Raw genomic sequence first — 26,807 nt, forward strand, 5'->3', positions numbered from 1 at the left:
TAATAGCTGCTTAGTATCCCATAATGAGGATTTATATAATATACAACCATTTCCTTATTAGTAGGTTTATTCATTTATTTAACGACAAACATTTATTGATGTGTCTCTATGTGCTGGGCTGAGCACAGTATAAGAAATAACAATGATGAGCAAAAGTTTACGAATCTAGTGGGGGAGACAGATATTAATTAAATTCATAAAACCACGCCACACCAGTGCTAGGTAACAATAATGGAGAAATTTGACTTGGGGAAGTCAAGAAAGGTTTCCCTGGGGAAAGACCCTTGGACCTCTATTGGAAGGTGGAGGCTTCTAGGAATTTAATTCTGAGAATTTAAATAGGAAATAATATTCTAGGATCCTGTGGCAAATCACAGATGATGGTTTCCTGGACTGAGGTGTTGGTTTGGATGTGAGTCCGGGTTAGGGGACGGGGAGGGCAATGTCAGACGGCCCCTAGGTATTTGAGAAAAGGAGCATCAAAAGAACTGGGTTTGGGCAGTGGAGGGGGATATGATGGGAGCAGAAGACGAAGCTTCGCGCATCTTGAGACAACCATGAGATACCAGGTATGCAGTTCTATATCCCCATCCGGTGCTCTGAAGAGAGGTGTGGCCTAGAGACACCAATTTGGGGGTCATTTGCATGGAGGTGATATTGGTGCCTGTGATGTGGCTGAGACTGTCCCTGGAGAGCCTGTAGAGAGGGCAGGGAAGAGGATCTAGACTAACTTTAACCATCTTTTTTATCAATGGAACCTAGACTCTTCAGTGACTGCGCTGTGGGTCACCGATAGAGACCGAGAGGTGTTTGGTGATTTAAAATACATCACAAGTGTTTATAAGGGAAGTTGTATTGTATGGTAGAGAAAGCACCGTTTTTTTTTTTAATGGAGGGCCAGTGACTGGGGCTCTAATTCCATCCGTTTGACCTTGGGCTAGATTCATCTTTTTACTTTTCTCATATGAAAAATGCGGATGATAATATGTTTTTTTTTTTCTACCTTTCATATTTCACACGAGGGTCAAATGAGATAAAGTATGTGAATGTGCTTTGCAAATTCTCATTTTCACAATAGCCTACAAGGTTGCTTAGTCCCAGTGTGCTCAGATTCATTTCAGAATTAAAGCAAAAATGTGTATTTTTTTCAGCATATGCTGGACCGGCATGGAACAAAATAATTGTTTGATTTTTAAAAGCATCTCTAATATTTCTACATTTTATTTTAGCCGAAGTCCTCGTGCTCGTTTATGCAGAATAATGGAAAAAGTTATGGGGGTCCGATGAGCTGATGTACCTCAAAGACATAACAGAGCGAGGAAGGTCTGGCGAAGGACATCTAAATTGATGCTGAGGGTAGAGAGAACTCTTTGTGAGGGACGATAAAAGAATTAAGGCTTTTCATTCTGGAGAGACACGGGCTGAGAAGGGAGTGCGATTGAAATTTATAAAATAATGAAAATCATAGGATAAAAAATATGAACTTATTAAATCCCAGCTCACAAAACTGAGAGACAATTTTATCATTCTAAAAAAAATAGTTTTAGGGCAAAGTAAAAATAGCACTTCTTCACACAGAAATAGTAAGCATATGGAACTTACTACTCTCAAAGTTTGCAAGGACCAAGACCAAATATTCTAAGAGAGAAATTTCTATTGTCGGAGGCTAGATTCATAGGCTGTTATAAAGCGAAATTAAGACAAAGTGAGTAAACTTGCCTAATTTTGGAGGCTGACACCATAGGGAGTGACCATTAAGCAAGTTTCCTGTCCCCATCTGCTATATGGCATCCCTGTCCACAGCAGAATTCCTGAGTGGATGTGCCGGGCAGGACACAGCACAGAATTTGAGCTGAGGGCTAGGCTGCAAGTTTGGCCTCTCTGACCTTAGAGAGTGGCTTCTTTTTTATGTATCTTAGTCTCCTCACTTGTTAAAAAAAGAAAAGAAAAGAAAAGAAAAGAAAAAAAGTAATATCAACTTTAATACCTGCCTAGCTACTGTGCGAGATTCAAATAAAGTGACATTTCCAGAAATGCTTTTTAGTCGATGAACAGATATTATCATTATGAGCATAAAGATTTTTCACTTTTATTGTAGCATTTCCAGTTCTATGCTCTCCAGGTGGGTTGACCTTCGCCTTGTCCTTCCTGATCCGGGCCTCGTTAGGGAGCAATATTTGTCACCTCAGAAATGAAGTGGATAGAGGTCAAAGGATAACCTCTCGTCTTCTTGGGAGGTGAAGAAAGTGCAGACACCTCTTGCCGCATCCCGTCTTCCTCCCTGTGAAGATCTGGCAGAGAACCGAAGGTAAGGAGAGCAGTGGATGTACCTCTTCTCTTTTGGATGTTTTGGTGATGAGATGCCACCTAAAAGACTGGGCATTCTGGTCTCCGGGCGACCTCAAGTGTTCTTGTGGAACTTTGGAAAACTGAAGAAGGCCAGTACAGGGGGTGGATGAGAAAAACCACGGGGATCGGTTTCTTATGGCTTCTCATGGGTTTTAGATCTGTGGGAGAGAGAAAAATCTGACGGTGAAATTTCCTTTCAAGGTGGCCATTGCAGTTCACAATGGCGGGAAAGCGGATGGAGATTTGGAGAGAGTTTGTCTTGCCTGGAAGGTCCTCTGAATTCTGTGTATATCGCTTGGGAATCTAAATTAGGCAGAGGGGGTGTGGCAACTGCAGGAAGAGAGAACTGGTAGCAGAGTCATTTCTTATTTCCTCCATAGTGAATGTGAATGGCCTCACCTGGCGTCATTTCTCATGGGGTAGAGGAGGGAGCATGGCCCAGCGGCCAGGGAGCCCTGGGTGCACCACTAGTTAGCTGTGTGGGCTCAGTTTCCACCCCATGAAATGGTGATAATGGTACCCCACCTCCCATCCTTCAGTAGCAGTGAGGATCAAGTGAGATCATATGTATAAAGCACTTAGCATCATGCCTGGCACACCATCGGCCCCCCCATAAATGTCAGCTTCTGTCATGACCAAAATGTCAAGCTTATGTTAATTCTGCCCTTTGTGATGTTCAGCATTTAGTGGACGTTGGCTAGGGCCAGGGCCAGGGCCCTCGGAAACAGCTGACTGCAAGCTCCGTGAAAGGAGGGGCTGGGGCGTGCTTTGCTCACCTGTGGCTGTGGTGCACACATAACACCTGAAGAAGCAAATCTCTCTGCGCCAAGATCCTGTCAGCTCCTTCTGGTGCCAGTCGTATCCACGTAGGGCCCTGCCGAAACCTCGTTTCCTCAGTGGAACCAGCCCGGACTGGTCTTGCTCTCCTAGGAGCTCCTGAGCACACACTTCAGCCCTGAAGCAGCCGTAGATTTGCATGGTTGTCCTGGGGCATCACATGGTGATCTTTTCAGTGATGTGCACCATTTAGTGGGCATCAGCCATGGCCAGGGCCCCCAGTTAGAGACGACCAGGGAGTGAATTCCTTAGGCTCAGGGCCCGTTTCTGACACTTATTCCCCTGCAGGGGACCCGTGAAGGAAAGTGCCCGTCTTGCTTCGACACAGTGGGATGCTTGGCAGAAACCTCTCTCCCAGGTCCTGGGAGACGTATTTTCTGGCACTTACAGCTTCCTCATTCCTGGTATCTTTGAATCGATGGGAAAGCTTCGCAGGGGGTTTGTGTTATTGCTGACTTGTCTCAGAAAAGCATAAAGTAGCACTCAGAATATCTTACTCATAAAAACAGCATTCGCATGTCAGTGGGTACCGCTTTTAGGTACCGCAGGACGAGTGCTTAAAAGATTCCCCTGACTTTCTTTTTGTTCTGAAATTGCAGGAGCCAGTGGGAGAAGCTGGCACAGGTTCCCTGAGTTCCTTTCTGCCTTTGTTCTCTGAAGAGAGGATCAAGGGCAATGTCATTTTAAAGGCAGGCACAGAGGAAGCAGCACCAACGCCTTAGTGCCTCCTCTCTCCGGGTTCTGCTGTGTGTCAGGTCCGCTTTCTGGGAGATTCCAGGCCTCCCTTCTCAGTTCAGATGGAGCCGGGACCCACTGCGACCCACCAGGAACCCCTCCCTGCAGGTTGCAAGTCAAGGTCAGCAACCCAGCTGTTCCTCTCCAACGATTCCCTTTTGACTTCAGCTTGTAAAATTCCTGGTATATATATACATATATAGTTTTCATTTTTGTCCTCTCCTCTAAAGTTTTTTTTTTTTTATGTTAAAAATAACCACGAGGAGACCTTGTGATCCTCTTCTCACTGACCCAGATATTTAAAGAGCTAGAGGATTGACAGCAGCTTCTCATCCGGGGATATAGGCCGGCTCTCAAGAGCCGATTAGCTAAATGTAATAATAAAATATTAATCCTATTTCCCACACATAGAACACTCTCCTTGTTTTCACTTACCCATCCAAACCCAACTCGCCCTTCAGTGTATGACAGAAGAAGTCATGGACTTGCAGAAAAAGACCTGGCTTCAACTTCTGACTTGGAAACATAAGCTACCTGACCTTGGACGAGTCACTTCCTGTGTGTGAATCTCGGTTTCTTCATCTGTAATCTCATGGAGAGAGAGTGGAGAGTTTAGGGTTCAACACAAGGACTGGAGGACGTAGAACAGGATCCAAAGAAATACTTAGGAAACTCGGAAAGCCTAAATTGAGTAATCCTGGACTCATCAGTCTCTCCTCTTTTTGGATTTCTGGGCATCAGGTCTCTCATTTGTAAAAAAAAAAAAAAAAAAAAAGTATAACAAGAGCTACTCTATAGGGCTGCTGTGTGGATTACATAAAATTATATGTGAAAAACACTTAGCCCGAAGCCTGGCACATTGTAAGCAATCAACAAATATTTAATAATTATAGTGTCACCCCCAATATATTTCATAATAAAAAGATAATCGTTACTAAAGCCCTTTGCTAAATGCTTACCTGTAACAATTCAATTATTCTTCACAACAGCCCCTGAGACAGTTACTGTTAGGCTCAGTGGAGCAGGAGAGCGGCAGAGCCAGGACCCAGCTGGGCGACGTGGCTTCAGCACCCACGCGCGTAGCTTGCAATGGGCCACCTGTGCTCACAGACGGGCTTTCCACCTCTCGTGTAATCTCTCCTGGGGAATTCAAGCTACTTTCCCATCACCGACTCTTTTGTCTTGTGGGTAAATGTGGGATTTTTGGTCTGTCGTATGTACGTAATTTAGTTTAAGAGACGGAGCTTAAAACTCTTTCGAGAAATGTTTGTCCTTGCTTTTTTGCTGTGGGTTTTGGTTCAGTGAAGTCTGAACTAATATCTTCAACCTCCGGATGGTATTGGGAAGTACCTGTCTCCGAGACCCAAAAGGTACACATTTGGGAGCGTAGCGGTTAATGTATTTTCTGCTTTTTTATTCCGTTGTTTAGTTAGATGCAGACAAGTTGAGTAACTCCCTCAATTTACCCGAGATGTCTAAGCCAAGGAAAATGCAAGCTTTTGAATATATGGATGTATGCTTTTCACACGTATTCCACACGTGTGTCTTTTTAAGTAAGGAAAGTGTGTGGAAAATGAGACTGCTAGGTTGTCTTTGCACTGAGGTCACAAGTCCCAGGTCAACTAAGGCCCAATATCGTCAATAATGGCCTGAACAGTAGAAGCGTTCTTGGGTAAGAAACTGAATATTTTGAATATTCTTTCCCATCTCTTTTTTTGTGTGTGTGTGTCGATTTCTTTTTTCGCCCTTCTCAAAATTACCTTAAGTTTATTTTCCTCTCCTGAGCTGTCGTAGCGTTTACTGCTGACAACACATGTTTGGCATTTATTTACATTCTGCTTTTTATGGATGTCCATTTGTATCCTTCACTTCATCAAGTTGAGTGATTATTAATAAGATAAAGGAGAGTAAACTAATCATAAGATAAGATGGCAAATGCAGGTCATATTTAACTATTCTTTGCATAAATCTAAGAATGTGCTCTTGGCATGCAAAGCAAGAATATGGTAATCGTGAGTATCTTCTTTAGTTATGACAGCTAAGGTTAGCCAGGATCTATTTTTAATATTTATAGCATGTTGTCATGGGGTGACCTCTGAGAGCCAGAGTCCTAAGTTCTACTGCGTGACCTTGGGCAAGTTATTTAACCTCTCTGAATCTCTAATTATATCTATCTAAAATGATGGGTTGAATTAAAGATCCTTTTAGGATAAAAAAATTTTGAACTCTACTTTGGATTATTTTTGTAGTTGAAAGTAAAACAACAACATTTATTTTTTAACAGCTATTTTTAGAACAGTTCTTTAATTGAAAACTTTTACCTAAATCAGATGTTCTCTCTATTGAAGTTTAAAATTGAGAGCTTTCCCATTCCAGGGTAAACGAATAAATATAAACACCGTAAGCCTTCTGATTCATACATATATCTGCTTGATACATAGCCCTGTTGGTGACAGGACAAATTGAATTTTCTATGATTTGTCCCTCTGTGCTGTCATTATAATTAAAGTAATTGAATGTCCAAGTACATTTATACATCTCGCTTTGTTTTAATTCAGAAAATGTAGCCAGCGACTACACAGTGCCTTTCCCATTTCTGATTATGTAAAATGTTTTTCTTTTCTTTTTTTTTCTGTCAGTTATCTGGTTATTGATCAGTAAGAGCTCATTCTCAGTTTCTGGCTCTGTCGCTGAAATGCATGGATGGGTCAGTCAATTTCAACTCCCTTCTTCTTTTCCTTGGTTGGCATTTTCCCAAATGATTTCTGAGTCACCTCTAGAGGCATTATCTGAGACAGCACTGTCAGCAGCATCCCTGTGTGTGCACGTGCTCTGGGCCCTCCCTCTGCACCGCACATCACAGAAGCTGGTGAAGGTATGACCCACCACCTGTGACATCAGTCTCCAAGGCGAGGAGGGCTGTGTGAAGTCCGGGCTGGGAGAGTGTTCTACATTTCTCTTTGGCATGGCTTGTTCATTTCAGATAAGCACAAGAACGTCTTTAGAATTCTTGAATGTATTTGAACATACAGAAAACAACCCAAATCTATTTAGGATTCGGCAGAGGAACTCAGACGTGTAAGAGTTCAGGCAAGTTACCACTTGTCAACAATTTTTACATAATGCAAACAGGCTTATTGTTTCTTCTATTTACATACATTTTTTTCCTTGAAAAAATATTGAAATATACATAAAATTATAGAGAATAAAATAGAGGTCATGTGGAATTCCACACCCTTAAGATATCTAATTAACACTTTGGTACACTTAGACATATGTCTCTCTATTTAAGCACATACACTGTTCGCATACAGATAATTTTTTTCTGGGATGGAATATAATAAATGCTGTTTTATTGTATAGCCTTTTATTGTGTAGCCCTCACCCACTGTCCTTGCATAGTTTCTCCCTCAAATAAAGGAAGTATTAGCTACCAGGTATATGTCTTTTATATTTTTATGTATACAGATGCATAAATGCTTGTATATAGTCAGATATTATTTGATATGCATATGTAATAGCATATGGGACAATATTATGCTTTTTCACTCGACAATATGTCATAGCAACCCAAAATAGGATAATATACTTAAAAAAATTTTTTTTTTGCTTAATAATGTGCCACAGGAACCCCTCTAGGTCAACTGATAGAGCTGTAATTTATTATTTGTTATTAGATATCCTAACATTTCATGACATAAGTGTCTCATAATCTTTTCAACCATTTTCCTATTAATGAACGTTCACTTTTTCAGTTTTGCCATCCCAAGCTCATATTTTTTTTCATGAACTAATATGCATAATGCTGATTAAGTTTCTAAATTTTACATTTTCAATTTCTAATCCTGATTTTTCAGATCAGTTACTAACTTCCTGTCATGATTATTTAGAAAGTCAATATACTATTTAAGTTTTCCCTGGAATTCGTATTTAGTCACAGGAGGGGTTCTGTGTGGTTTCTTTCTGTAATCTCAGGTAGTGGCCTCTTTGACTCAGACCTTCTCAATATGGCCGCCAGATCATGTTTCCAGCCCCAGGACCTACACACAAACTCATTCCGTTGGGAAACTATGACTGAAGTGGAAAGGTTCTGGGAGGCTGACGTGGCATCAAGTTTACAGTGTCTGCCAGCTGTGAGTAACAGCAGGCTGTCATGATGGGACAGAACAGAAGCAGCAGCAGCAACTCCTGATTTAGGGGCAAACGATGTAAGTACTTATTTTTGCCATTAACCAATTCACCCAAACCAAACCCAAATTGAAGAATGCTAAGAGGGAATACAATTCCCTTTAGAAACCCTTTGAGCAGATTCATATGAGGAGCTTTTGGTCTCAACCAGAGTAGAAAGGATCAAACTGGCACATGGTTTTCAGCAAACTGAAGAGCCTCACAGGGTTTTGTTTGGAAAAAAAGCAAACAAACTAACAAGAAACACTTCAAATGTGGCTGATGCCACTTTTAAGCCCTAACTCCTTGAAGTGCCTGCATATTCCAGCAGGGGCTGTCTGTCCCCTGTGGGGCGGAATGCATTGCCAATGTGTAAAAGGACACGGGAATCCAATTTACATAAAACTTTTAGGTAGGTTTGCTTATGGGAGGATGAAAGGAGGCTTTGCAGTTACGATGTTTGGGGGAGAGGAAAGAGCCTGTTAAATATTTTAAGGAGGATTCAAGTAGGTTAAAGCTAATTTAGAAGCAATGTGGAAACTTCTGTTCTCAGGCTGTGTGGATGACTAGGGGCGTGCCTGCCAACCCGAGGAGTAATGAAGCCCGGCACAGAACTCTTTAGCGAGAGGTGGTCCCTACAGCTGCTGTTCCCAAGGTCTTCACCTTGGAAGTCATGTCAGGAGTTCTGGGATTTTCAGAGTTCACAAACCATGTGTTTGTGGGTTGGCAATTTTTTTCTTTCTGTTGAGACCTTTTACTCTGATGTTCGGCTCTGCATGAAACCTTGCAGCGATCCACCCAAGTGTGGATAACCTACTAACAGATCTTGGTAATGGTCACCTCTGTGCTGGAGATACCGAAGAAGAGGTCCCTGTCCCAGTGGGGTTTGCTGCCCAGCAGGGAAAACAGACGTTAGGAGAGGAGGGATGAATAGTGGGTGGAGAGTCGGGAGACCTGGATTTGGGTCCTGGCCTTGATCCCGATGAACCATATGACACTCTGGCTTCAGCTTTTGTCCTGTATAGCGAGTGGGTTGGAAAGGCCAACCTCTTCAGTAAACGATTCCTCGCCTGGTGTGAGCTTTGCCCTCGATGAACCACTCTTCACACAGAATTGAGTTTGCTCCACATCCGGTTTGCAAACGGGGGCTTTCCTTATGAAATGGACCTCACGTGTCACCAACCAGACTTTACCAAATTGCGATTTTCTGTAATGGAAACTTGAAGCATCCTCCTGGATGGGCCCACTTAACAATATGATGCTGCTAGGAGCAAAGGCTGCTGTCAGGAGAGATGTCTTAGAGGCAGCAATTCCACATAGGCTCATCGTACATACCCGAGTTTCTATTTTCAGACGGTTTTTGATTAGAACAAGTGCCTTTCCTACAGCTGCCGGTTTTTGAGGGGCTACGAGACACAAAAGCCTGACACTAAGGAAAATGAAATTGCTTGAAAGAGGTATGGCTACAGGCTACAGCTTGAAAGAAATTAAACAATCAAAAATAAACCAGGCTGTGGTTTCAAATAGAGTAGGAAAAAGAAAAAAGAAAAGAAAAGAAAAAAAAAAATACCCACTGCTGGTGACAGCATTGTGCATCCTTCAGTTTCTAAAACTCGACTCCCTCAGCTCAGCCATTTTTGGCTTTGCATATTGTGGGAGTCTCATGAACATGTTTTAATAGAATGATGGATAAAATCAATTTCTGTAATATAATTAGTATGCATCCTCCCCCCGCCGCCACCCCATCATTCTGGCCCAGTCTAAATTGTCCAGAATTACCCACATGGGCATTCATACATCCCTCCCTGTCTCCCTCCCTTCTCAGTGGGGGGAGTGTCCTTCCTGACCCTTAGTATTCTCTTCCCTTGGGCTATGAACTCCCTTCCCCTTGGCCTCCTGAGGGACCATATCCGTCACCCATTTCCTTTATTCTCCTGTCTCTGGTCTCTCTAACTGGCTTTCCACCTTTCGACCATAGGTAGGCATGTTCGAGTGTCTCCCATTTTATACCAGTCAATCAACCAACCAACTGACCAACTAGCCAAGGAACAGCCATTCGTGATTCCTCCTTACCGTCCTATTCCTTTCTGACCCTTCCACCAGCCCCGTGGAATCCAGGGGACGCTCTCAGGTTCTTATATAACTCAGTCTCTTGCCGTATCGCTTCTCTTTACCTCTTCCTCTTTCCTGACACTCTCTCCTTCCTTGGCTTCCTTGATGCTGTTCCGACTGGCCTCTCATTCTCCATGAACTTCTCTTTCTCTGCCTTTTACCGTGAGCGATTGTTTTCTTATGTTTAAGCCTGCATTCTTACTTGACAATCTCATCCACGTCTATCATTTTAATGATGACTCATGTGCTGATTTAGTACCTAAATCGAAATGCATATCAATCTTCAGGAAAGAGGCAATGTATAAACAAAGGAACACCACCACCACAAATGTAAGTCCTGGCAGACTTTTCTGAGGCATTTACGTTCACTGTCAGAGACGCCTCCCTTACTTTGTCCTGCAGGCAACTCAGATCCTTGTGGCCTGACCTGAATTTACATCTCTTCACAAAACCTGCTTCTTCCAGGAGAATGCATTTCAGTCTTGGTCAGGGACATCACCGTCTGCCGTCACCGGGCTAGAGCTGTGTCAATCCCGTTAACCTCCGCGCCCCTTACTCTGCTTCCGTGTTTGCTCTTGGATCCGACACCCACCGCCTGCTCACCTTCCCACCTCCTCCAGAGCTTTCGTTTGGCTCGCATTGACTTTTGCAAGGCAGACGGTAGGTAGCAACTGCTTCTTAAGGCTCACCCGCTCACAGCCTAGCACTCCTCAGGCCATACTGAACATCGTGACTCGCGCGCTTTTCTAAAGTGCCGACTCGATGGTGTCTTACCTGCTTCGAATCTTTTAGAAACATCTCGTAGTCTTCAGCAGAACTCTAAAAGTTTGGCCATCTGGCTTCCTTTCTCCCACTCCCCTGCCTGGGTGGGCATTCCTCTCCAGTCTGATTGAATACGTGGGTCTTGGAGCCCGCCCAGCTGAACGTCTCCTCCATGCTTTTGCACTTCCTGCTTCCTCTTCTGAAACTACCCCCACGCCCCAATTCACCCAGTTAAGTTGTGATCATCCAACAAAGGTCAGTGGCTGTTTTCTTTCCTGGGAAGCCTTGCCCGAGTCAGCTGCCCTTCCCTGATCACCTAATAATCTATGTAACAATTATCGTATTTTATTAAAGTGGCAAGTTTGTTTACCTTTCGAGTTGATGGCGAAAGCCCAAGAAATAGAATTATGTATTTCCGTACCCCTAATGCCTACAACAGCATGAGCACATAATAGTTATTCAAGAAACTATTGTTGAATGACTAATGGCTCCCCGTAGCTCTCAGTCAACCCAATGGGAAGCACACTTCTTTCCCAGCAGTCCAAGCATAAGTTCTGGAAGCCTCCCTCTTGGACATGCCCCTAATCATGTGCCAACTGCCAGATTAATCACAGTCCAGGTATGACTTCTGTGTCCATTATTGAGGTGAGGGATGGGGTCAGGCGAGAGGACAGGGAGATTCCTCATAGGAAACCTGATGATTTATGGCTGGAAGCCAGAGGATGGGCTGCTAGGCAGGTAAAAACAGCGCACATTTGCCACACTGTACGCCAGGGATCTGGGTGTAGGCGAGACCTGGGCTACGCCGCTGGGCTTGGCTGGCTGAGGCAGTGAGGGCGGCCTCTCCGGGGGCCGCCCCCAGCACCTCTGCCTTCGTCCGTTTGAGCTGTGATGACGTAACACCGTAGACTGGCTGGCTTAAAAACAATAGACGCTTACTTCTCACAGTTTTGGAGACTGGGAAGTCTTAAGATCAAGGTGTCTGGTGAGGGTCCACTTATGGGTTTTATGGACAGCCGTCTCCTTGCATGGCAGAAGGAAGGAAGGGGCTCTTTGAGGCCTCTTTTATAAGGGCACTATTCCCATTCACGGAGGACTCTGCCCTCAGGCCCTAAGCACCTCCCAAAGGCTCCGCCTCCTGTCTCTGTCACACTGGGAGTTAGGTGTCAGCCTATGAGTTCGTTCATTTCCTTCTTGGCTCCACTGAACGTAAACCCCGCCCGAAGATGCGCTGAGTGCAGAAGCTGCAGTTACCACTGAGCCCCAGTGCTGTCCGGCCTCCTGCCGGGAACTCTCTCTCTCTCTCTCTCTCTCTCTCTCTCTCTCTCTCTCTCTCTCTCTCTCTCTCTCTCTTGCTCTCTCTCTCTCTCTCTCTCTCTCTCTCGCTCTCGCTCTCTCTCTCTCTCTCGCTCTCTCTCGCTCTCTTGCTCCCGCTCCTTCCAGGCCTCAGGTGGGACGCCTTTCTCCAGGACACCCGCTCTCCCTCGGTTTTGGGCCTTCGCCATGTGTCTCCTCCGTTTCTGCCCCCTCTGCGAGCACTGATCCTTGGGGTCCACCACCCGTTCTCTCCTCTGTGTCTCCGTGAGGCTGTAAACGCCAGGAGGAGGAGGAACAAGCGGGCACCTCGGTCCCTCAGAGTGGCCTGCGGGTGGCATTTAAAGGATGCTTGGCACCTCGTGTGCACTTGGTAAATCCACGAATTACTCAGTTTGCCATCATTTCTTGGTGATTAAATAAGAGAAGGGATTGTTTTGAGTTTCTCACCCCTGGGGCTTAGCAGCTTTCTTAGAGAAACGACGCAGAGTCAGCTCATACAGGAGAAAATATTTTTATTACAATGAATACTGACTTAATATTTGTCTAGAATATGTGTTGAATAAAATAAATAAAAAATTTTTTTTAACTACAGAAGTAGTTCCCCGTCAGATTCATTTAGTGGTATCATCCATTCAGCGAATGACATTTGGATCAACACTGGGCTGTAGGGTCCTAGTGTTAATGTCACAAAGCATGGAAAGTATTAGTGAACAAGGAAATAGTCTTAGGAAGCTTGCGTGGAAATTACATCAGAGGAGCAATGTCGGGAAAGGCAGTAAGTGTTTACTCAGCCTGCAGAGAATCTGTAACATTCGTTTATGGAATGCTTTCAAAAGATAATGAACTTTGGCCATGTCCCTTGTGATGACTGCAGACATTTATGCTTAGAAAAGAGGATTCTTTATCATCTCGTCAAGCTCTTCGGTGTCCTCCGGGAACTGCAGTTTGAACGTTGTTGTTTTGGCATCTTAAGGGGCTCCTGTGGAAATTGCCCTGACGTGCTGCTGCGTGCAGCATCAGAACGGCACTCCCGGGCACGGGAACTGTTTCTGCGGTCGCTTCTTCCCGATGGGGAGAACGGGGGCGTGAGCACCACCACGGTCCTTGTATGCACACGCACCGGCTGCTTCTGCACGTGGGACAAGCGGGCTGAGCAGTAGGACAGCAAAGTGGTGCACACCTTCATTGGCTAACAAATGAGGAAAATATAGCAATTCTTCGTATTCTTATGCCATATATATGTCAGGTCAAACGAACCTCTTCACGCTGAGTTTTGAAGATTGTAACCATTGTAGTCGCATGGAATGGATTTTTCAATAATTGCATTTTTGCATTGGACAGATCACATGGCGTTTACAAACCAGTATGTTTTTCTGAACAAAGCTTTGGATAGAAGTCCCACGACTGATTTTCCCCCACTCGAGGACTGATACTGACACTGTGAGTTTGGTGAAATCTCTTACCCTTTCTGGTCTCACTTTTACTGCCCCCAGATGGACAAACTCTCTGCTGATGCCACTGGGTAATGAAACCAATGAGCCAAGGATGGGCATCTCTGGGGAAGACAGGTTATGAATGCAATGGATTATTATGATGATGAGAGGGAGGCCAGAAAAGAAATTAAAAACAATAACCTCAGGTTCGATTCTAAGGCCATAACAAAGCATAGCTAAGATGAACATTAAAAAGCTAAATAAGAACACACACCTTAAACAGCCTAGAAAACAGCTCTTCTGCTATGTTCTTTTAAACAACGATGCAGGCGACAATCATTTGTTGAACACGTACTACGTGCGGGAACTGTGCTAAGTGCTCTTCCTACATAATGTGTACATCCATTCATCAAATATTAGTTGAGCATGTACTATATGCCACGAACAGTACATGATCTCATTTATCCTACAACAACCTTGTGAAGATAACTATTATTATACAATCATTTAGACAAATGAGGACACTTAGCCTGAGAGGCTCAGTGACTTGCTTGAGGTTTCACAGCTGGTCAGTGGAGGCACTAAGACTCCAACCCAATTCTGACCATAAAACCTGAGCTCTGCGTTCAGATGAGAGGTTGAGTTGCACGTGTGTTATACACCAAGAAGAGTGTCCTGACTTTAAAATATTGGGGTACATTTCTAAAAGGAGCATGAGGACCTACCTTCACCAGAGAAGGAACGAGTCCTGTGCCAGGTAAACCCAGAGAGTCTCTGGACTCCTGGGCACCCTGAGAGTCTTATGCAATGAAGAATTTTTACCTAGCAGTAGAGAACGCGGGGAGGGGTGTGTGTGTGTGTGTGTGTGTGCGGTGGTGGAGGGAGGCTTGTCCTGTCTTCCTGACTTAGGCACCATGTCACCTGCAGGGATGGGACGGACTCTTTCCAGCTCACCAGTTTATATGCGTGAATGTCTGCTCCTGTTCAGAATGTGTCTGTCACACAGTCCCACCAGTAGCAGGGAGTGCCTCCTGGAGGCGCAGGGTGTGTGTGTGTGTGTGTGTGTGTGTGTGTGTGTGTGTGTGTGTCTGTGCGCCTATCTGTCCCATTGCAAGTATGAAATTTCTTTGACATCTCGTGCTTCATTGCAAAGTTGATACAAATGTGGATTTTATGCCGTAATATTTAAGGGCTGAATCTGGATCCCATGTGACCAGCCTCCTTGGAGATTGGTTCCTTCGGTCATTGCGTTTGTTTTCTGTATGTCCGTGTAGTTAGCATATGGCTCTTCTTCGTCTCGATCCATCTAAACCAGTTCTTCAAACCTGAGTGCCTCCCAATAGCCCAGCTCTTGCCCCCTTTTCTTCGCATTCAAGCTTCTAGAAAGATTAATTTCACTTTCACTCTCCTCATCTTAAATTCTCTGAGTGATTTCCGTGTCTCCTTTCTTACCCCCTTGACAATGGTTCCGCTGAAATTGCCCACGTCGTGACCATCAGACCTCCTGGCAGTGACACCCAGTGATGTGGAAAGCACTTTTACTTGTTGCCTTTCTCAGTCTTTCTCCCAAGCTTGGCAGTGTTGGTCACTCCCGGTTTTGGGAGCCGCCCCCCTCCCCTGGGTGCTGGGGCGCCACCGTCTCTCGGCTCTCTGCCTGCTCTCTGGCCCCTCCTGTCATCGTCACAGGTCCCCCTCTCTGTACCCAGCTCCTCAGTGCTGGCGTTCCTCGGAGCTCCTTCCCAGGACTTGTGTTCGAATCCTAAGCTTTTCTCAGGCAACGTGGCTTCACTCACCGCCTCTCTCTCCTCAGACTTCTCTCTTGAGCTCTAGACTCTTACAGCCCACTGCTCGTTACACACGCTTATGTCTGCCCACAGGCCACTCGCAATTAGCATGTCCCACACTGAAGGCATCGTCCCCCCCCCCCCGCCCCGCCGCCAACCTGGCTCCTCTTCTAAGAACATTATCCAACGAGGTCAGCGCAGTCCCTTCTCTACAGCCTAAAAGCTTTGAATTGTCCTTCACTTCTCCTCCTCCATCATTTTCTATGTTCAACAGGGTATCACTTTACATCGATCCTATTTTATAAACACACACACATATTACATGTGTGCGCATATTTTATATGTGTATATTTATATAATATGTATTTTATCTCTCTTCTCCCTTCCGACCTCTCTGCAGCTGCTCTAGTTTGGGGCGTTCATCTGTCCCTCTTGCTTTATGAAATAACCTCGAACAGAACATCTCCTCACTTCTAATTTTCCGCCTTCCCTCGTACTTCCTTGCATTAGAAAAATCAGTGGTGGATCCGTTAGAATAATGACAGCCTCGCATTTTGATCGCATAGTGGAATGTCTACTGCTCCACTAGACCGAAAGCTTCTTTAGGGCAGGGATTATATGTTATTTATCTTTGTATCCCCTATTTACGTATAGTGCATGTTGAGTAAACACTTGCCTACTGAATGAGTGATTTCCCGGATCATCTCTCCAGAAGGCATGGTTAACCAATCTTGGATGCTTCGGGGAGTCACTGCCCCATTTTTGCAACTTGGGTGCATAATTATTTATGGATATGACAGGGACGCATTTGGATACAGTATCGATTGAAAATCATGTTCGTTGATTTTTGTCTTTTACAATAACATATGTTTATTGTAGAAAAGTTAGAAAATGTGGACAAGCAAGAAAAGAAAAAAAAATCATCCGTGGTTCTTTTACCCAGACAAATAAATACTGTTAACCTATTGACACAGGGCTTCTCAGTTTGTTTTCTAAATTTTTCACTTTCGGTAAAGGAATGGGGTCACGCCTCAGCTGCTGAGCTGTCTGTCCCTGGCAAGTCACAGGGCTCAGGGATCCATCTGATGTGGATCCAGGTGGGTGTTCACATTCATCAGCATTAATCTGGCGGGTAGAGATTAGCAGCAGTACGAGCGGTCAAGATAGTTGCGTGGACAAATGTCAAGCCAGCGTCGTCACTCCTGTGTGGAGTACGATCCTCATCAGTGGCCTGGCATCTGGAAAGGAAGACAGGGACTGGGGAAGGAAAGGCACAGAAATTAGCAGGCGGCCAGGCCTCCGAGTCTGGCGGATGGTTGAAATGCGGAGCAGGCATCAGGCCTGAGGACAGGGTACCTGGGGGAGTGAATGCGAGGACCGTCGCTGTTCCAGCATGAGGGATCCTATGGGGACGCTGAAACCAGAACATGGGTGGCAAGACTAATCTTAGATCACCTCATGGGAGGGATGAGCTGATAATATATTGTCAAGCTAGCTAAATTTGGTTAGAAAGCAGGAGGAATTGAGCTGCCAGGTTGAAAGACTCAGTAGCTGTAGCTGTGTGGGGGCTGGGGGAGGCGGGGACTGATAAATCCCAAACCTTTTGGAGTGATGAGATCCCTCCACGATCCATTTCATTCCATGACCCATGTAACTGGCCTGTGCTGTATGCCTAGATATCATAATTAAAGCTAATTACAATTAATTTTGGTTGGTGAGTGTTTGAGGAGTTTTATAATAACTCTGGAGATAATTAGAGATGCTTTGGGATGTCACAAAAGAAGCATTTGGAATAACTGAGCTAGACGTTTGAACCAGAGATGTGCAATGAAGGCTGCTAACAGAATGACGATTCTGTAGTTGAGAGAACACGATTACGGACCGTGAGCCTGGGGCTGTAATCGGCTGGTAAGCTGGCTTTCTAAAAACAACAGCAAACACCTTGCTTTGCGGATTTGCCAGTTTGTATGTAAATGTTCCTACTGTGTTAGATTTCAAATTACGAGTGCTTTTACTACTGGCTCACAAAATTCCTGAATATTTGATAGCTCTTTTCAGCCCAGTGCAAGACACCAATATAATCCTGACTGAGCCTCTGGTTAGCCTTGCGATCTCGGGTAAATCACTTCTCCGGATCTTTGTTTTATCATCAGTCAAGTGAAGTTGCTACGAGATTCTCTGAGGTCCCTTCCAAACTTAACGTGCCAGTCACGTGGTAGGTGTTACAGGGCAGGACTAACGTCACGCCCTAAGCTACAAGAGTGACATCCAGCTTCCACGAGTGTAACTGTGATACATCGGGACACGCAATTCGATATCTGAGTCAGTGTCATAATCAACCACGTTCTGACCCTGCTGCCGATGGGTGTGTCCTTCGCCAGTACCTGTCCCCAGGAGGATTGAAAACGGCAGGGTAGCTGTTAGCCAGCCAAACATCGTGGCCCGCCAGCTGGGTGAGAAACCATTTCCAGAATGCTATAGTCGGTTGCCAGGGCCTAGGAGCCATCGGAGGCTGAGACAAAACCCCATGGTCTAGGCACCTTACCTTCTCTGACCACGACGCCCACCCACCGTGGTCTCCCCTGGGCTAGTAATGACACACCCACTGTGGTCTCTCCTGGGCCAATGACAACGTGAGAGGAAACGACATTCCCCAGGCTTTTGGAAGGCGAGGACTCTGCCCTTCACGTTTCTATGTGTCGAATTCTGGCGCATAGCTGAGACTAAGTGTTTGCTGAAAGAATAAACTATGTGAGCCGTTTTAGAACTTGAACTTTATTTTTTTCCCCAGCTATATTGAGATAGAATCGACATGTAACATCGTGTAAGTTTAAGGTGTAGAACATGATACTATGCTGGATTTTAAAGTATTAATTCAAAAGGGGACATGAGCTCCTCTGTGTTTACCTTAATAGTGATGAACGAATATATTTTTTAAATGCAAGAAATTATTTTCTTATTCTAATAGAATCTTTTCGGTGCTTCCACTTCAATATTGGGCATTTGAATTTGCCTTCCCTTTAGATAACACATTTGACATACAACCAGAACCCAATGGAGAGAAACTCGAATGAGAAAAACCCAAACCAGACAGACCAGGTATTCACAGCCCACCAGCGAGTGAGTACCCCAGCCTCAACCAGGAGAAACAGCTCATCTCTTTTGAAAGGAAAAGAAGACATGTATTTATAGAGTATACTTGTTTATATTCCATCCTCACAGTAATACCCATAAGCTAAGTATTGTTATTCCTCTTTTAGAGAAGAACCTGAGACTCAGAGAGGTTAAGCGATAGATCCAGCCAGTGGCAGGGGCCCTGAGTCACCAGGCCAGGCCGCCTCGGGGCTTTCTGCATTTCCTCTCCTGGCCTCTCTGTTCCTTGTTTGCCGTGGGGGGTTGGATGCTTTCTCCTGCGAGCGAACCTGGCTCTGCCCACGACCAGGCAAACAGAAGCACCAGCCTCTGACAGGCTTCTGAGCAAATACGCCAGGTCAGTTCTGTCCCACAGGAGGTGGCTGGGCCGTACTTTGCCCCAGTGAATCAGCTCCATGGAGACTGGGCAGTTACAAAGGTAACCGACTGGCTGTAGATTCGAGGGCCAGGTAAGTCTTGGTAGATGTGGCACCTGGACTTTGACAGTCTCCACCGAGAGAGGGGACACTCCGGGGCCAGGTTCCCGGAGCCGCACTGAAGGGAAGGCGTCAGAGCAGGTGTGTGGGAACGCTGGCGCCCTGGCTTCCTCTCTCTTACTTGTGCTTGCTATGCTGTCAGGCTGAGAAAGGCAATATTGCCCTAACTGGGGCCAGAGGAGGTCATTGACGTGAATGTGCAAGTGAGACTTGTCGCTGTAGATGTAATGCCTTCCTTTTGGGGCTCTCAGGAGCTTTTTGTTTGGTGCCCTGAATTGTCAGCAGGGGTCTGGTTTACTGGAGTCGATGTCTTTTCGGCGACAAAATGATGTGATCTTGGGGAAGAGGTTGGGTATTGCTCTTTTGCAGTCAGAGAAGGCTGTCTGAGTGGAAGTATGTGGGGACCAGGAGAAAGGCTTTCTTCTTGTTGGGCTTACTTGTGTCCATATGGTATCGCATTCCATGGCCTCCCGAGGGACCCACACACCCTGTCTCTGCATCCGGGGTGTTCGGCCTTCGGGGGTGTTTGCTGGAAAACGCTTTTGGTGCACCTGGCTTGTTCAGGGAGGTGAGTTGACTCAGTCAGGAAGGTGCACGTTTTCCTGAGCTGTGACAGGGCTTGAGAAAGATTCTGCTCACAGCTCTTGGCTCACAGCTATCAGCTCGTGGTTGTGGACCCTGGCTCCATGGCATCTGAGCCGAGCGACATCGTGATTTCAGCATGTACCCTCTGACCTTTTGTTCTGTTGTGAATTTTTATATTAGGCTGGGAGTTTCGGGAGTGGGAGCCGGCTAACGCGATTCCACCAGAATCTTTCATCTTAAAACAGTTCCTAAGGGAGAAAAAAACATAAGGTCCGACTGAGCTAACAAGGGGACCCGTGAGCGGGGAGCGAGGTGTGGCGCGTGCCCTCCCTTTGGAGGTGGCTGGGTGCCAGTGCGCCTCTGCGAAACAGGCAGAGGAGCTCGGAAGGTGGTCTGCCTCTGGAGTGCTTTCCCATTTTGAAGAAAATGACTTTGAGGCCAGGGAGACGTCTAGGTTTTCCAATCTCCAGCCGGGAGGACCACTGAGACGTGGCTCTGCAGTCGGTCGTGGAAGCAATTCCGAACTTTCGTCTCGTTGGCTACCCTGGAAGAGGCGCCGCCACATCGTAGGGCCAAATTCTTCTAAGAGGTGAAGTGGAGGATTCAGAGACGATGTCTCTTGAGGTCAATTTAAGTTTCGTTTTGTTTAGGAAGTGACATCGGCTACTCACACTATCCTGATCTTTCTCTCTGATGATACCAACTACTTGCTCATTGAACAATTAACCATGAGCCAGGCAGCGAGTACTTCCAAGGTCATCTCTGACTCTGACAGTAACCCTGCAAGCTAGTCGCTATGCACCCCGTTTTATGGATAAGGGAATTGAGGCTTGAAATCATTAACTAGCTGAAAACTGGCAGAGTTAGGATTTGAACTCTGGTCTAGCTCTGTCTAAGGTCTGCTCTATTTCTGTGATAGCGTAGGGCCTCCGTAGATATTTCCCGGTGGAATAAATGAACATTTATTTAACTGGAATGCTTCGGTCGTGTTTTGAAGATTCGCCTATTACCGCTGTCTGTCTCCCTCGCTGCCCACATCTATTATTGCTCTAAATATACTTTTTGATTTCTAAAGCAACATCAATAGAGTTGTCTAGACTGCTATGTATTTCATGTATCTGCTTGAGATTTTCCCCACATATCTTTATATCAGTGCCTCTGTGGTTTGTTTTAGGTAGGAGTTTTGAGAACTCTAAGTGGTTTTTATTTGGTTTTTGTTTTTTTTTTTTTCCACAAAACCTAATCAACCATCATGTCTGGATATAGGCCTAAAATAATAATAATTTGGGGGGCTCTTTTTTTTTCTGCAGGAGAATAAAATAACTACACAACTGACTCAAAGCAAGAGAGAAATTCAGAGGGTCAGGGATGGAACCTTGGGCTCCCCAGAGGCCACCACGGCCATGGGGAAGGCCCACAGCACTGTCACTGGACCCCAACCGAGACCTTTGGAGAGAGGGGTATCGTCGGCCTGTTCCTCACCCATGGCATAATGGAGAGAGGTTCCGTCAACGGCAAGACATCCGTGGGAGCCCCCAGCCACAGCAGGACCCCAGGGCAGACCACCAGCAACCTTATGTGTCCAGGCCTGGGGACCGGCGTCCGCCTGCGTCCAGCGTTGACTATTACCAAGGTGGTTATCCCAGCCAATTATATTCAAGGTATGGTTTTAGTCCTCAGACTGGACCCAACTCTGCTAAGTGCCTATGAACAGATTGTTCCTTTCCTTCTTCCTTTTCTTTTTATTCCTCGTCTTTTTTCCTTTTTCCTTCTTCACCTTGTTACGTTGACTTAGCTAAACCCTTTCCTCTCCCAAATTGGATCTTGGTGATGAAAAATATCTTCTGAAGTCGTTTAGTTTGTCCAGCCTTCCACTGGTTTCTCTCTTTACCACAGTCATCCATCCTTGAATGACTGGCCCGCTTTGCAATATTTTAGGCCGGGCATCGAGGACCCCCATCAGAGCTATCATGCGTCAGCTCTCAGGGAAGAATATGCTTATGGCAGCTATTACTACCATGGACATCCGCAGCAGCTACCAGAAGAAAGAGGTATGGCGTGGTCTCCCAGAAGCCTTTGGGATGATGTGGCTGGTCTGATAGACGGGGCAGAGGTCAACAGAGCCGTGCTCAGATCCTCAGATGCCTCGGGCACCTTGCCCAGCCAAGGTAGAGACCCTGCTCCACCAATTCTTTCTTGGCCAGACCAGATGAGGTCACCGCAAAGACACTATGTGCAATGTCTCGAGAAGTTGAGATAGAAAGGAGTCATTCTTCTTTGTTCATGTAGGTGACAGTAATGAAACTATTATTATGTTGCTAATATTATGGATGGTTTGCACTTCATCCACATTTTTTTCTTCTGCTTCTCATTATGGGCAAGACGATAGTTTCTGACCACAGAACAGTGAGGTCATTTCTTAACACTGAGTGAGTGACTGGGCTGTAATGAGTTTGACCGTCATTTACCCTGAGGGTATGCACCAATAGGAATTCACATCCTATACACCAGTAAAGCTTTAGGTGTATGCTAATGGCCGCTTCTGATCTGACGGCAGAGAGAAATTCGTTTCAGCATTGAACACACACACACACGCACACATGCACACGCACACACACATGCATGCACGCACACACACGCATGCACGCACGCGCACACACGCCACTGCTCAGTTGTGCAGAGCCATGCTAGTTGGTTCAGGGAGGACTGAGAGGCGTCTTAGGGACTTTGATTGTTGGCTCTCACTTATCCATCTTATTCGATTTGGCAAATGTTTTCGTACCCGCTGGGCTCCAGCAACTCCACGTCACGACTTGCTAGTGTCTTTCTGAGCTTTCGGGAGCAGTGACCTGCGTTATTTTGTTTCCTCTGAGGGTGCAGTGCCAAGGCGAGCGAGTCCTTCTGTCTGGAATGAAGATTACCGAGATCAAACGTACGTCCGTGACCATCACCGTGAAAACCAGCGCAGTCCTTTTGGAACGAATCATGAGACCCAGTTCCGGTACGTGTGACAGGGGAGGCCGGGTCAACACGATTCGGTCAAACTCGGGCTGTGTTAGGAAACTCTGAGGACATCTCGTGCTGGACCCCCGTCTCCGGAAGTCCGTCTGCTTCCGTTCTGGGGATGTGGGAGTCTTGTTCCCAAGGATGTGGGAGCAGCCCAGGATCGCCCGGGCCGGCTATCGACAGGGACCCTGCGAAGAGAGAGCCTCTCCTCTGAGATACGGTTTCCCAAGCCCGGCCAGTCTGAGCTGCGGAGAGACTGACGTGCGGGGTTTGGGGGACCCGGGAGCTCCTGTTTTTCTGGCATTAGTAGAAGGAGGTGGCTGATGGAAGGACAGTGCTTCTCCTGGCGGCACACAGGCCAACCTGACACCTGTCTACACTTTGCAACAAAACAGCCTCCAGCAGAGAGCAGCTTAGCTCTGCGGGCTTGCCCGGGACCACCTCTTACCTACCTGTGCCTGTCATTTTGCTGCAGATCGCAGAGTGGGAACCCTTATAAAGACAGTCCCGCTTCTAACTCCGGACAGGCGAGGCCTGGGGACCTGCTCCCAGAGAGTCTGCTAACTGGGGCCCAGAGGACTAAGGTAACCTGAAGTGACAGGGGGGCTGGTGGCCTGCGACAGCACCTCGCAACCGACATTGTCAGCAGTGGCAGGGCAGGGCCCTGGGGGTACGGGCCTCCAGTGGCCAGCAGTCTGAGGCGACCAGTTCTTCCCCGCTGGGCACTCACACCTCCTCCTCTCCCTGCCTTTCTGTTTCAATTTTATGGTTCGGGACTGTGCTATGGATCAGGAAATGTCACCTAGGTCACTCTGAGTTTCTAGGAAAGAGAAGAGGCTGCCACCAGGCCCCCAGTGGACTAGCCATTTGGTTTACCCAGGAAGTGGGAAGCCGCCAGAATCTTTTAAACTCAAAACTGAAAAGCAGAGCCCGAAACCTTTCTTGACTTTCCCCTCTGTCTTTCAAAATCTTACTGCGTACTCCAGCTGGGCCACAGAAACTGGAGCTCTTACATTTTCCTAAGTGAACTTTTTACGTTAGAAGAATTTTAGATTTACAGAAAAGTTGCAGAGATGCTTTAGAGACAAGCCTTTCATTTTTCAACGGCTTGTATACATTTTCTTTTCCTGATTGGATTTGTATGATTTTTAAGAAAAGTTCCTTCTACATAATTAATGCTTAACAGAGCAGGGCGAATATTATTTTGACTAATAGTACTGACAGCATTACTATAACAGCAGCCACCCACAGGATTCGGCACTTTACAGTGTGCAAAGAACTTTTGCATTCATTATTTATTTGCATTCTCCAAGAATGTAAGTTCCATGAACTCCTTGTACACTTGTATCCCCAGGGAAAGCACAGCATCTGGAGCCTAGCAAGTGCTCATTAAATCGTTGGTGAATGAATGCGTGGATATTTGAACTACACAGGGCAGATAGGATCATCTATGAGGGTACAGAGCTTAGAGAACCCAAGTCACTTGTCCAAGGTTATAGTGACTCGGCATTGACAAAGCTGGGACTTGAACCCAGGCCTCTTGGCCCCAGGGCCTGTGCTGTCCACTGGGCCACATGCATCCTTCAGCAAACACCCATTGGTTGAATCATCCTTTCTTTTCCTTTCCACAGTCACTGTATTTATTTGAAAGTTCGAATTTTGTATCTCTGCGGGAGCAATTGGGAGGACATTGCTCTGAAGCTGCCTCTGATTCTTCTGTGTGTTTCCATTACTTTTGACTTCCAGCCGGCACCGACCGATGCGTCCAACCTTCTCCAGCAGCACGAGTCCGGTCTCAGCTCCAGCAACTGCGAGCTCAGTCAGTACATGGCGGACGCCTCTGAGCCGTACCACCGCACAGCCGCAGCAGCTTGGAGTCCCGTGCAGCCTGGTGGGTGCTGAGCTGGTCACTGAGCTGGTCAAAGGGCTCAATTGAGTCTGATGGGAAGACGTCTGGGTGGCAGTTCTCTTAGGAAGTCATCTTACCCTGGGTTTCCGAAGGCGGATCATCCTCCACCCCATTTGCTTCTGTAGGTCTCCCGGACAGAGAGGCCAGTGTGGGCTCCATCCCCTACCTTCTCTCGTACTGGAGAATGCAGTATAGTTGATTCTTGGAGGGGAACCCTGTCCCTAGCCGTCAGCTGGCTGGGAGGGGAGGCATTCCGAGGTGCTTTTAGGTAACAAGCAAAGGAAGTGAGGACTAGCGTCCGTTTGCTAAAGCAGGGGGCAGGCCATGAAGTATAAACTGCTTTGTCTGGAGGTAGGAGACTTGTCAAGAGTCCTGGCTGCTCACCATCACCGAGAGCCTGGGCCTGGTGCCTTGCCATTTGGACTAAGTATCAAATCCTTGCATTATATTCTGACATTCTCAGGGGCCTAACTCTGACTAGGAGCATGGGCTCCTTCTAACCACTCAGAATCATACCTTGATCCCGGGTGCAATTTGTACAGAAACGTGTCTGTGGTTTGTTTCCAAGAAGAACGGCGGCAGTCATGCTGACAGTCTCCACCTGTGTCTCTTCGTTAGCGGCCGTCTCGGCGGCTGGTCCCAAGGCGCCCATGAAGTTCTACGTCCCTCACGTGCCTGTGAGTTTCGGGCCAGGAGGCCAGCTGGTGTGTGTGGGTCCCGGCTCTCTCGGTGATGGGCAAACAGCCCTTGTTGCACTGCACAGCATGGAGGTAAACGTGATCTGTGTCCCCAGAATGCCCGCACGCTGTCCCTGCTGCTCTCTGCCCGAGCATTTCTAGGAATGTGTATGTGGGGGGGTGTTCTTGAGGGGCGCTAGGCCATGCACCCCATTGTTTGGGGTGTGCATGTGTGCAGGAGTGCTAGACTTCTGTTTTCCTAGGATGCTCTTAGCTCGATTTCCGTAACCGGAGAACTCACATCAATCCTTCTGCTTTCTCCGTAAGGCACCGAGACACTCCTTGGGGCCACAGCCTCAGGCTCTGTTACTGGATCTGACTGAAAGGGCATTGGGTGGCCATCGTCTTGAAGAGTAAATCTGATCTTTGTTCCAGGTTATTCTTAATGATTCTGAGGAACAAGAAGAGATGAGAGCTTTCTCAGGACCCCTGATCAGGTAAAATTACCATATGAGCTGCCGAGTAAGGGTTTTTTTTTTTTTGAAACCTACAAAGTCTTCCTGCCCAGAACAGGACTTTGGGAGATTTGTTCTTGGCTTCTTTGAAAGAAAATATCTATCCCCTTTGGAGTAGAATTCTCGGCATTGCCATACAGAGCCACACGTGACCTGAGTCATTTTGACAAGCACTTCAATAGCTGAAGGGCAGAAAGAAAAATTAATGTGAAGGTTTAAAAATCTGAAATTGGTTTCATTTTGCAGAGGCCGCATGAGGGGAGGTTTTAGCGTACCGTGCACTGTAGGCAATAGCGGAGAAGTGAGGCACAGACTGGGAAATCACAGACAAGTGCATCACAGTGGGAAGAAAGGCTTTCCTTTTTCTGGAGAAACTGCACGGTCCCATCTGAGTTCCCGGACAGCGTGCAAGTCTGCCCTCTGCAGGGCTGACTGAAAACTGCTTTTAAATGCCTAGTCACTTCTGGTAAACATTCAGGGTATCTCTTGTAGTGGAGAGCCCCGGCTGGTGGCAGCAGAGGGCCTGGGTCCTGGGCACCCTACTAACTAGAGATACCATGGCGAGCAGGTCAGTTAGCCCTCTCTAGCCTTAGTGTACCCTTTAAGAAACGCTGTAACGCCGGCCGTGCCTACTCCAGGCAGCGAGTGAGAGAATCAAGTGGGATATGCACGTGGAAGCCCTTTAAATATCAACACCCCTGTATAAAGGTATTCCTATCCTTCGTTTCTCCTTTCAAAGGAATCCCCATCTCGTATTTTGACAGCTCCTTCAATTAAAAGGAGTGCATCTGTAGTTCTTACACTCAGGCGTACAGATGTGGGTACAGCGGTGCACTGGGGATTTGGGAGTTAGGGTGCTGGTCCCAGCTGGGTGTTGCTTCTGTTAAATGGTCTCAAGCAATTAATACTTCCCACTTACCAAGCACTTGGCATATGCTGTACGACGTGCTAGCTCCCTTTTTGTATGGAGGTAGACTTTTAAATTATCCC

The 26,807-nt window shown here is 46.4% G+C and overlaps 1 protein-coding gene across 11 annotated transcripts in view; it reads left to right on the top strand.

Annotated features, from left to right (window-relative positions):
• Positions 1-478: 478 nt before the first annotated feature.
• The window catches only part of LOC107509037 (protein transport protein Sec16B), a 49,420-nt gene continuing 23,091 nt past the window's right edge, over positions 479-26,807 (top strand). For 2 of the 11 annotated variants that reach the window (XM_036234582.1, XM_036234583.1), the window contains exons 1-8: positions 479-8,129; positions 21,021-21,371; positions 21,649-21,761; positions 22,591-22,711; positions 23,192-23,300; positions 24,463-24,607; positions 25,244-25,395; positions 25,738-25,799. In XM_036234582.1, coding sequence (XP_036090475.1) covers positions 21,079-21,371; positions 21,649-21,761; positions 22,591-22,711; positions 23,192-23,300; positions 24,463-24,607; positions 25,244-25,395; positions 25,738-25,799 — 995 coding nt within the window. In that variant the 5' untranslated portion in view covers positions 479-8,129; positions 21,021-21,078. Of the gene's footprint in view, positions 8,130-12,853; positions 13,720-18,986; positions 19,207-19,231; positions 20,335-21,020; positions 21,372-21,648; positions 21,762-22,583; positions 22,712-23,191; positions 23,301-24,462; positions 24,608-25,193; positions 25,396-25,737; positions 25,800-26,807 lie in introns of those variants that run through there. The other 9 variants (XM_036234580.1, XM_036234581.1, XM_016141229.2 and 6 more) reach the window with 9 other exon arrangements.

The sequence above is a fragment of the Rousettus aegyptiacus genome, unplaced genomic scaffold (assembly GCF_014176215.1).
Source record: "Rousettus aegyptiacus isolate mRouAeg1 unplaced genomic scaffold, mRouAeg1.p scaffold_m13_p_17, whole genome shotgun sequence".
Classification (NCBI taxonomy): Eukaryota; Metazoa; Chordata; class Mammalia; order Chiroptera; family Pteropodidae; genus Rousettus; species Rousettus aegyptiacus.